This window comes from Eptesicus fuscus, chromosome 22 (assembly GCF_027574615.1).
Source record: "Eptesicus fuscus isolate TK198812 chromosome 22, DD_ASM_mEF_20220401, whole genome shotgun sequence".
NCBI lineage: Eukaryota > Metazoa > Chordata > Mammalia > Chiroptera > Vespertilionidae > Eptesicus > Eptesicus fuscus.
This window is the reverse complement of record NC_072494.1, coordinates 25,273,427-25,285,518: the sequence shown is the minus strand read 5'-3', so window position 1 is coordinate 25,285,518 and position 12,092 is coordinate 25,273,427. Positions and strand designations below refer to the sequence as shown.

The 12,092-nt window shown below is 45.5% G+C and overlaps 1 protein-coding gene across 1 annotated transcript in view; it reads right to left on the bottom strand.

Annotated features, from left to right (window-relative positions):
• Positions 1 to 11,781, bottom strand: part of LAMC2 (laminin subunit gamma 2) — a 55,516-nt gene extending 43,735 nt beyond the window's left edge. Inside the window, exon 1 of the mRNA XM_008145933.3 lies at positions 11,598 to 11,781. Coding sequence (XP_008144155.2) covers positions 11,598 to 11,679 — 82 coding nt within the window. The 5' untranslated portion in view covers positions 11,680 to 11,781. The remainder of the gene's footprint in view (positions 1 to 11,597) is intronic.
• Positions 11,782 to 12,092: the final 311 nt, after the last annotated feature.

The following is a 12,092-nucleotide window of genomic DNA, read 5'->3' as shown; positions in this document are numbered from 1 at the left end:
AGCACCTGTGCTCTGTGAGCTTGGAGCTTCGAAGACCTTCTGCCTGTCATCTCAAAGGGCAGCAAGCTGAGGGCTGCACAGGAGGCCGGGAGGCAGGCTGGAGACCATGAGATCAGTTTGCAGAGATCGGGCAGCCTTGACAGGTAATGTACTTGGCTGGTGTGTGCGACTAGCTCATGAGCTAGGAATCTGAGTGTCATGTTTGAACTTGACGGTGTGTGCTGGCTGCTATTACGTAGAGCTTTGCTGCTCTGGCTTCCATTTCTGCTGCTTAGTGCGCACTTATACTGATGCAGTTAAACAGCAGCAAGGGTATCAAACCAGTTACCTGTAAAGGATGAGTCCATGTATAAACCATGTAGAGATGACATCCAATTCTCTTCCTTATTTAGAGGGAAGGTGTGTGCCCTGTGTTTCCTTTCTAGCATTTTGTGCCCCTCTCATCCCCTTTCTGGGACATTGAATCTTTTTCTCTCCTTTTGTGAGACTCTTTCTTCCCTTAAATAGCATGATGCCATTCTGTCAGATTTCTTCTTGGCTTCTGACCCCCACACAAGTCTGCGGGCTCCTCTCCTCACCCCAACTCTAAATGCTGATGTTCCTCAAGGCTCAGTCACTCTAGAATCTCTCACCCAAGCCAAGGCCTTCAGTAACCGTGACAGGTGTTGCCATGCTAAGATTCTTCCCTGGCCCAGACTTCATTCTCAGCTTGAGACCCTCATGCTCAGCCAACCGCTTTACATTCCCCACTGGTTATCTCAAAAGCTCGTTACATAAAACACGTTTAAAAGCAAAGTCAGCCCATCAAGTCAGAAAGCTGGAAGCTATCCTTATAGGTTCTCTATCTTTCTTACCTGCCCATACTCTACTCACCACCACATTTTATGATACGACCCACTAACTAGCTCAAGTCTATCCAAGTGCACCTCCACTATGGCTACTCTAGACCAAACCCCAATCATCCCTTGCCTGCCATAGCTTTCTAACGGCATTCCCTGCAACATCTCTTTCCTCCCTCCACTCAGTAGTCACTAAACCTTTTCAAAGTACAAATTTTAGCACTACTGCTCTTCTTAAAACTCCGTGATGCCTTCCCTTTACATACTTCTGGGGTAAAGACCAGAATTCCTTAACACTGCTTACAAAGATGTCCGTGTTCTAATCTTATATACTTTTCCAGCCTGATTTCCCCTAACACTTCCCACTGAGACATCTCTCCCTCTCCCATTCATTTCACTTATACTTCATTTTGTATCTTTACCCCCTCTGCTTCTTTAAATTCTTCCTTTGTAAAGGAAAGCATCATTGTGAGGAGAGGTGAGTTGGAACTAACAATCTTAACCGCCCTTTTCTGTTTCGTTTGTTCAAAGAAGTTACACTAACAATTAAACATTAATTTATCTTATTGAATGTCATTCCCTTTCTTGGAGTCAAAGAACTGGCCTCATGTAAACTGACAACCCTTTTATGCTCAAACATAGCAACTGTCACCTCCATGTAAATAGCTCGATTGAAAATGGTGAGTAAAATTAAAGTTGAGAATAGTATTCACTTTTTAAAAGATGACAAATGCCTATTTTCAGAACAAAAGCAATGACTGAAAGTGTCCTTAAATATTCATTGCACCTGAAATGAATATAACATTATATGTCAACTGTAATTGAAAAAAATTATATAAATTTACAAAATCAAAGTCTCTAAATACTCAAAATGACAAGATGAGTATTTTTATTATACTAGAGGCCCAGTGCATAAAATTCATGCATGGGTAGAGTCCCTAGGCCTGGTCGGTGATCAGGGCCTATCAGGTTCCCTGTCTCCCTGCCTCCTCCTTCCCTTGCTCCCTCAGTGCCCTGCTGCCGCTGGTTGCCTGCCATGTTCCCAGCCACCCCCAGCGCACATCATAGTGAGGCGAGTGAACTCCCGGTCTCCCTGTCGAACTCCTGAGGAGACACTTTGCATATTAGCCTTTTATATATAGAGAAGATTACACTTACATGTGCTGATGAAAATGCTCCTAAGTACTGTATAGTTTTAAAACCTCCTGTGTGAGATTTTTCTTCCCATGGTTTAAAATAGTACTCAATTTGGGTGAATATTTATAACAACATCTGAAAAGTTCTTTATTGAAACTGATCTTGAATTTTAGGTTTAATGTGCGACTATCTGCTTTAGTTTTATCCTTTTAAGGTCTGTCACAATATGTCTTCTAATCAGAATAAGAAAATGGAACTGGCACGTCCCTCATGAGGAATTTTTTAACTGAATTCAGTTTTCTCTCCCACAGTTTTCACCACTGCCTTCCCAAAAATGCAGTCAGAGCCACTGGTGCCACATCCTGCCTGATTCTTTTGTTTCCAGGACACATCAACGCCCAAGCAGGGTGAGTGAGGCTGCCAACGGGAAGTGCTCTGAGAAGAAGGACAACAGAGGTCAGGATTCTAATCATACGGGTCACTCTGAATGATAAAATGTGGGCCAAGCTTTCCAACTCTAAATAGTCTAAAGTTATCGAGAGTCAAGGAAACTAAGATCACCACATTTTTCTTTTGAAAGATGATGGCTTAAAAGGAGTCAACTATTTTCACTGAGTTTATAGCACTTTGTATTACAACCTAGACTTGGAAAAGGCTCAGGTGGACTTAGAGATCTCAGCCTAGTGACAATGACACCAGGAGACCACACCTGGAGATATCTTCCCCCAACTCCCCACCAGGTTCCGGCAGCCGGTGGGGAGAGGGAAAGAATGTCCCAGTGAACAGAGAGGTTGGGGACACTGATTTTTGTCTGACTAGCAAAGGAGTTGAGGGCAGAGGAGGAGGCTGAGGGCTCAGTCTGAGTTCAATGGTAAAGGGAAGAGAGGAGTAGGACACGCGATACAGAAGAGTCTCCCTTCTCTCACACCTGCACCTTTAAGGCTCCACTTTAAGGCAGCAGGTGTCAGCTACAGTATGAGACTCAGTTTGTGTTCATGGTAAGGATTCTATGTGAAAGTATTCATTCACCTATATGTAACCCCATGCATCTCTGACCACATAAATAGCAATTTCTGTATTTCCCCAAGTTCATCTATAAAGAAAAGCATTCCAATACAGAAATCACATTCGATTCCTAAGAAGCCTACTTAAGAAGCATTTTCTACCTGGCCCAGCAAAAGGTGTCATGTACCCTTTTACAAAGCAGCTGAGATAATGAAAATTAGAGAGTCTGGGACAGGTAGAAGTGACACCAAAACGAGGACCAAAAGGAAAGCAATCGTGCATGAGGCATATCTCTCTATATAAAAGGCTAATATGCAAAGTGTGCCCTTGGGATTTCGACCCGAGAGAACGGGAGTTCGATCACTTGCTATGATGTGCACTGACCACCAGGGGGGCAGCGTGGAATGAAGGAAGGCCCCAGCTGGCAGCTGGAAGGCCCCAATCGGTCCTGATCACCGGCCAGGCCTAGGGACCCTACCCGTGCACGAATTTTGTGCACCTGGCCTCTAATGAATAAAGAAAAGCTTAAAAGGAAGTTCTAATTTGTACTGAAATTCTGATTTGTACGGACATTTTTGGAGTATACATTACAAATAGTATTTCAATCACCTAAATTTGTGTTTTGTTGGCTCCTTAAAAAAAGTTACCAAATAATTCTCCATCTTTAAACCCATCATTGCTTTTATAAACAATATATTCTTGCACATGGAGATTAGCCATAGATTTATTTTCATTTTTTTGCTATCACCACATCTCTTCACAAAGACACACACATTTAGGTATGTGTGTGCTAACTATACACCACTATAGTTTCCAGTTTTGACAGAAAAACAGTGGTAATTCATGTACATTTACAATGTTGGGAAACTATGTGTGGAGTGCATTTATCACATCTTCCTTGATGATTCTTTTCTAAAAATAAACCCTTTTAAAAACAATAAATTAAAAATTTACTGCTTAAAGTCAGAAAATGAATTAAATGGCCTTTCAGGAGCCCAACCATTTTTAGATCCATAATTAGAAGTAAAAAATATTCCAAGAAGAGGTTGGACCATGAAGCCTTCCCCAGGGAGTGGAAGCCATGTGTCCTGTGTCTCGGTCAGACAAATGTGCTGCATCCCCAGTCACTCCCCACGTCCAGCTGACTGTGACTTCCTCCCTGTCTCCACGGATCTCACTGAGTGAAGATCACCTCCTACCATGTTCAACCCCCTTGACGAGGCCAGACCAGAAGCTTGGGTCGCTGTTGGACCCACTGCTTGCAAAGTGGACCAGTCTGTTTGAGATGAGAAACGATCTTTAAACATTAGGGATCTCCTTTTACCAAAAGCACAATGGGTAGTGATTTGAAACAGCAGTAAGCATGCGTAAAGATTGCGTTGTCAATGTTCTAGCCCAGTGGTCGGCAAACTCATTAGTCAACAGAGCCAAATATCAACAGTACAACAATTCAAATTTCTTTTGAGAGCCAAATTTTTTAAACTTAAACTTCTTCTAACGCCACTTCTTCAAAATAGACTCGCCCAGGCCGTGGTATTTTGTGGAAGAGGCACACTCAAGGGGCCAAAGAGCTGCATGTGGCTCGCGAGCCGCAGTTTGCCGATCATGTCTAGCCGTAAACAGATATGACCCAGAAAGACTCCAAAACTTATACCTCTGGACACATATATGCATCAATAGATTCAAAATGTCAACAATCATTGAAGAACAATGACTGATAAAACCCTGAAAAGCTTATTGCTATTTTAAACGTAAATTCTGAATTAATCAAAATTATATCTATTTTTCTGTCAGATAGGCAAAAAATATGTTTCTTGGTGTGCCCTAGAATTTTAGCAATTAGTTTATGTGTGCCATGAAATGAAAAAAATGTTTGAAAAATCACTGGCCTAGAAGCCTGAAGATGTCCAGGGGGTGTAATTAATGTATGCCTCTGCTCACCTGAACTCCACCTGTCTTCTGATACGCAGCAGGGAGGACTCAGGCCCTTCTACTGATCAGTGTTGGAGGAAGAACCGTTCTTTTCCTCTTTCAAAATTGTGACATAAGAAGCACCCGTTTGCTGGGGAGGCACATACACAGACATGCAGTCACCCACAGACACAGAAAAGATTTAGCTTTCGGCTTCGGATATGATGCAAATATTACATCATGTACCCGGGGTTATATTAGAATGCAGCCCAGTAATGATTCAGTAATCCACTAGGCCCAATTTGTGACTAAGTTAGAGTATTCCAGAATCTATGGGGCTCCTACAGACTGTAATAGATGATTCAAGTCTTGTCCTGGCAAATTTCTCTAGGGAGGAGGTGGCGGGGGCGGGGGGGGGGGGTGGGTGGGAAGGCCATACAGTTGAGCCACTTCGAAACTTAAATGGGGGTAGTGCCCTCGGGGGGTCCCAGATCTGCCTCTTGCTTCAACAGTATTTGGACAAACAGACCCAGGGACGCCCCTTCTCCCAGCCTCCAGCCACCCTCCTGCGTCTTCAGAACCTCCTCCAGGACCAGCCAACACACGGGCTTCTTTTCTACGTTAACCCCTTATCGCCGAACCACCATGAGCTCCCAAGTTTATCAGAATTACCCCACCACGTGGAGGCTGCCGCCAACCGCCTGGCCCCCTGCCTCTGCGGGCGCCCACACCTACCTCTCTCTGGGCGAGTTGGCAGAGAAGAGCTCGAGGGCTCTGAGCGTCTCTTAAAGCTGCAAACCCAGCGCGGTGGCCGCCCTCTCCCCCAGGACGCGCTGAGGCCTCCCCCAGGTGAGCGGGCAGAACTCAGGGCGCCAGGGAGGCCGCCCTGGCCTTGGGGAGGAACCTGACCCAGGCCCTTGTGGACCTGCGAGCCCTGGTTCTGCCCACGCAGACCCTCAGCTCTGTGACTTCCTGGAGAACCACTTCCGGGTGAGGAGGTGAAACTCATCAGGAAGATGGGCCACACCTGGCTCCCCTCCGCAGGCTGCCGGCCCCCAGGCTGGGTCAGAAGCTCTTGGAAAGGCTCCCCCTCCAGCACAACTAGGAGCCTGTGGAGCCCGGAGGCCTTTGAGGGGCCCCTCTGCATCCCCTGGTGTCTGCCTTTTGCCTGAGCCTCTCCCGGAAACTACTGGCCATTTTTTTTCACCACCCTGAAGCCCTCTTATATGCATTGGAAAAAATGAAACAATAAAGCTTTTTGCAGAGAAAAAAAAAACTTAAATGGAACAAATATTCCCAGGATTGACACCTTAATTTCACGCTCCTGACTTTCCCATGAACACTGATCACAAATCAGCGTTCTTCCTCAGCTTCTCGGACCAGCGGAGCTAAACCAGTGGCTGCTCCCCCAATTCAGGACACCCAGAGTTTAAGCTGCATAGAAATTTCTAACTTACACTCCAACCGCATTCTAGACTCCTGTTTATTGTACACTTGACTATAAGGTAAAGGTTTTTCTTTTTCAATTTTTTTCTCTCTCAGGGGGAAAAATAGGTCACATTTAAGTCTTTTCACAATCTCTCATATCATAGGGCACTTTTTAAAGGATTTTTTTTTTTAACTAAAGAATAGTTTGGGGAAGACACATTAATTTGAAATGACTTCAATCAATATTTTGGATACCTATCAGTGAGAAAGAAGCCAAGCTATCGATCAAATGTACACTTAAGGATTTTTTTTTTTAACCCTCACCTAAGGGCATGCTTAGAGAGAGGAAGGGAGAAGGAGAGAGGGGAGGAGAAAGAGAGAGAGAGAGAGAGAGAGAGAAGAGAGAGAGAGAGAGAGAGAGAGGAGAGACATCAATTCATTGCCTCCTGTATATGCCCACACTGGGGACTGAAACCCACAACCCAGGTATGTGCCCTGACTGGGAATTGAACCAGCAACCTTTAGGTGCATAGCACAATGCTCAAACAACTGAGCTACTTCAGCCAGGCAAGATGATTGTTAAATGTTTTTAAAATGGGGTACTTTCTAATGACAGCATCAATAACAGACTCAGAGAGGGCTGTATCTCAAGCCACCTAGTCCAACGTGAAGAGGAAACTGTACTAAAGTGGCTTTGGGAATGCTAAAGATGAATGGAGAGAATTTTAATTAATTACTTCATGAAATGTGAATGAGCTAACCAATACTCCTAAGCTATTAGTTTATAAATTATGTGACTTTAAATATATTTGTGTCACTAATTTCCTAAATAGAACATAAAGAGACACGTGACCATCTATATTTATTTTCATAATTAAGTTGCCCCAAATTCATTTTTTTTGTGTGTGTGTGAGAGAGGAGCGGGGAAGAGGGGGGAGATCTAACTATTAAGAAGTGAAAGAACATCCCACATGGGGTCATCTTATATTTGGTCATATTCCAGAGAGCAACAGATTTGCTGAGTCTCTATGTGATGAGGTCTGGTGGTGACAGAGGCAAGGAGAAGACATGATATAAAATCCAGTCTTGAGATTCTAATCTGCTTTGGGTTCCTTGTCAGGTTCTTTGTTACTTATTTCATTGGGTAAAGCTGAGGGCTCATTCCAGCCTAAGCACAAGGCTCTTCATCACCTATTTTTTAAAAATATTTTTTTTTTCTTGATTTCAGAGAGAGAGAGAGAGAGAGAGAGAGAGAGAGAGAGAGAAACATCAATGATGAGAGGGAATTAGTGATTGGCTGACTCTCACACACCCCCTACTGGGGACCGAGCCTGCAACCTGGGCATGTGCCCTTGACCGGAATTGAACCCAGGACCCCTGAGTCCGCAGGCTGATGCTCTATCCTCTGAGCCAAACCGGCTAGGGCCTCATCGCCTTTTTTGAGTTAATTCAAAGAGCCTTCAAAAACCTCACCATTAAAACTCAGAAGGCAATACACGGGCCTTCAGTACTGTCAGGACAGTTAATTAGAACAATAATACTAAAACATAATGCTTGAGAGGCACTGTGCAAAGTGCTCATCTTAGAGATGAGGAACCTGAGTAACAGGTGCGGTAGCTTGCTAAGTCCCAGCACTGGTAAACGCCGGAGCTAGGATTTGAACCCAGGCAGTCTTACTCCAGAGCCTGCACTCTTATGCATGATACTACTTTGACAATTTAAATAACAGAATCCATGAGAGTATAAACCTTCCCACGGTCCTTTCCACTATCTATAGCACCTGTTAGCACCTCTTTTCCAGTACCAGGCCATGGGAAAAACCACATTGGTGACCTATAACACTTTTGGATTCTGAGCTCACTATTCTAGAACAATTGCCTCAAAACTTATCTGAGGGCTGAATCCAACAGTGTATTTTAGTCCTCGTCTTTGTATATTCATATTTTTATAACTGAATACCAGTTGTTACTCCTACATTGTCGAAACTCTTATTAACTCGTTGCCTAACAAAACACACCACTTTCTTAACTCTTTTCTCCTCGGTGCTCATCCCTCCTGATTCTCCTTCATTGTTCTCCCATCCCCTTGTTAAGGGTTGAGGTTTCTGTTACCTCTGTCTCCCAGGTACTCTCATCTACTGTCAAGGCTTTGTTTTCCACCTTTGGGCTCCCAACTGTATATTTCAAACTTTTCTTCTAAACTTCAAAATCATAGTTCCAGCTGTTACCCAGGGCCTTTGGACATCTCTACTCTCATCTCAATCAAATTCAACAGGTCCCCCCTGGAATTCCATCCCTCCTCTTCACTGCTCAACCTTGCTCCCAAATCTCATACTTCTCTCACAGTCCTCATTTCCTTTCATGTTATCACTGTGTAAACAATCACACGACCTGAGCCTTGGATCCATCTTGGACTCATTCCTCACAATTTTCCCTTACTGGTATTCCTTTTTTTTTTTTTTTTTTTAAATATATATTTTATTGATTTTTTACAGAGAGGAAGGGAGAGGGAGAGAGAGTTAGAAACATCGATGAGAGAGAAACATCCATCAGCTGCCTCCTGCACCCCCCCGACCAGGGATGTGCCCGCAACCAAGGTCCATGCCCCTGACCGGGAATCGAACCCGGGACCTTTGAGTCCGCAGGCCGACGCTCTATCCACTGAGCCACACCGGCCAGGGCTGGTATTCCTAACACACACACTTAATGGATCACCAAATTCTTTCAATTGTACCTTCGAAATGTCTCTGTTACCTGTCTCATTTTTGCTCTTGCAATGGCCATTCACTGGCCTCTCCTAGCTCAACTCCACCCTGTAAGCCTCTGAGAGTGTGACCTTGCCTATATCCTGCTTACAAACCATCTGCAACCTTTTTTTGCCTACAGAACACCATCCCAACTGCACAGCCTGGCATGCAAGGCTCTTAGGGACCAGATTCTTGGCTACAGTTCTAGTCTCCTTCTAGCCCCTTCTCCAGTCATACCTCCCCATGTGAACTCTGACCCAGACCATTGGAGCCACGTGCCACATTCTCTCACACCAACTGTGAGTTCCTGAAGGGGAGTATTCCTCTTCCTGACTGATCTCCACACATCCGAGTTCATGACACCTATAGTGTTGGTGTTAGACTTTTCCAGGCGTTTTAAGGCACTTTACAATCATCTCTCATCCTTTCAGCAGCTCTACAGGGCTGCGCAGTACTGCTGCCTCCGTTTAACAGGTGAGGAAGCAGACTCCGAGTGGCTGAGGTTACTTCTAAGGAAGTAGAGGAGTAAGTGAATGAGATAAAATCTGAAGCCAGGTCAGGCTGCCTCTGAACCGTGTGCTTTAGCTGAGCCCATCCCTGAAAGTCTTGCTGATCACATCTAACACCATAACTTCACCTTTGAGGGAACAACCTAGAAGCAATGTCATTGCTTTGGACGCACAGGTGCAGCCCAGAGGATGCACAGATGTGGGCGGCTTAAGGGAGATGGCAAAGTCCCATCCCTTCAGCCCAACTTCCGCTGCATTCCAGCATCCCAGGAGTGGACAAGCATGAGTGCTCCACCTGCACACCAAACTTCCCACACTCTCACTGAACCCCAAGGCGATCCCTGTTGGAAAGGGAGTCTAATATCTTAAGCAGTCTGTCCCCAAAGAAGAGGGAGTTCTAGAAATGAGCCTGAACACTGCTTCTGACTTAACGGTCTACACAGAATGCTCAGAGCTGGTCCGTCCTTGAGAAGGGACAGTCCAAGCTCTGTCCACTTGAGTCTGATTTCATTAAACAATTGATAAGATCCCACACATTTTGTTTCTACTATCTAATGCTAACACACACACACACACACACACACACACACGCATACACGCACGCACGCATACTCAACCATAGCCAAGGGGAAAATTGCTTCAATAATTACCCATTAGGTAAATATGTACCTAGTTTCCTTATTACTTTCGTAATGTGGTCCCAAAAATTCCAGTCTAAGAACCCTGAGTCAAGTTCCAATTCCGTCTCTGCCAACAGCTGCCTCTGTGGTTCTGTGCAAATCCATTTTCTCATTTTTTTAAGCCACCAGATTCTAGCAGTTGATCTATAAAAAGTCCTTGTATATTCCAATATTCAGAGACTATGCTTACTTTTACAATGTTTTTTCCCCTGGCTTAAGACTACTTATCCCAACTCCGAGGGAACCGAACCTGCATGATCATTTTCATAAAGAGTTTTTTAAATGGAAGTCATGATGGATTGGAAGTTAATCCCAAAACTATTTTAGAAAAAAAAAAAGAAAAAGAAAAAAAAGGACCGTATCAGTGCTTTGAAACACATGCTAAAATATTCCTGCCATTCACATCCCTTCAGGCCAGCATTGCCCAGAGGGCACAATAATAAATGGAATATCTAAGATGATCCCACGTGCACATGAACATCATCTCATGTTCATTCATGCACACGTGCGAAAATGCCTCTTAGCCCCATTGAAATGATTGCTGGAATGCCATCAGGTGCAGGAAGCCATATAAACATGAAAACTCAGGGTAATTACCCAGTCAAGTGTCAGTGGTAAGACTAAGTGACAAGGAAAACACCCGTTATGTGTTGTCATAGCTGATACGTGCGTACAGTAAATGGTTGCTAGGCTGCCGAAAGTTTTGTTTATATCAGCTGAACTTCTCAGGACATGACAGCCACTGGGAGCCCGATAAGATCCAATGATCTATGGCGTGGGTGCCAAATAAACGCCTGATGGATGATTGCTATATGAAAATACTATAAAAGGTAACGTTAATCAAAAGCAAGGCCTCTTGAAGACTCAAAAAGGCTCCTTTTCCATCCCAAAGGTGAAACGGGAATTTCAGGAGGATTATGGAAGAGGTTCGTTTTCAAACTCTGTGGTGCTCCGTCACAGAAAGCATTCGCACCCAAATCCCACCAGCAAAAACACACAATGAGAAAAGCGTTTAGGCACCAACATACTCCTCATTGCACAGGGGCCCCGTGGTCAAAGAAAGCAATCAAGGAAATGCTCTAAGTAAGGAAAAGCCTGGTTTGGCACACCTGTTTGGCTTCCCAATTGTTTTTAAGTCAGACAGCTTTATATAGTAATGTTAGTCTTGTTGAAACCCCATATTTCTGGAAAAGCCCAGATGGGGGTGGCAGGGAGGAGGAGGGAGCTCAGAGAGGTTCTGGGCGAAGCGGGCATCTTCCGAGGTGCATTCAGCCTCACCGTCTGCACAGAAAGGCCAGTTCGCAGCCCAAGACTGCGAGCTTTCCTCCTGGAACCGACTCACCTTCCCTCCTGAAGGTGGCCCGGGCGGCAGGCAGGAGCAAGACGCAGACGCAGAAGCAGCAGCTGAGCCAGAGCGCGGGCATGGCCGGGCGGGCTGGGCCGGGCCGGCGCGCCGTCCACCGCTGCAGGGGTCGCTGCCTGGCGCCTGGCGGGGCCGCTGGTTTTTCACTCTGCGCTCCGCTGTGCCTTCCTTTTCCTCGATCAGGTGGTTTTATCGACGCTTCTACCTGACTCAGTCCTGACAGGAAGAGAGCCTGCGTCTCGGGGTGTGACTCACCTGTGAATAAGGAGGACCCAGCCCTCGGGAGGCAGACAAACAGCACCAGCCGAGCTGTAAAAGCGCTCACCCCAGCCGCGGGCTCCCCCCGCGCGCACACCTGGCCGGGGCCAAGGGTGTGGTGCGGAGGCTGCGGCCCAGGGATCCTTGGGGAGGAATGTGCCAGGGCCCTCCTCCTCTCCCGGGGTGGTCCAGGGGTACAGAGGCAGCTAGCAGACC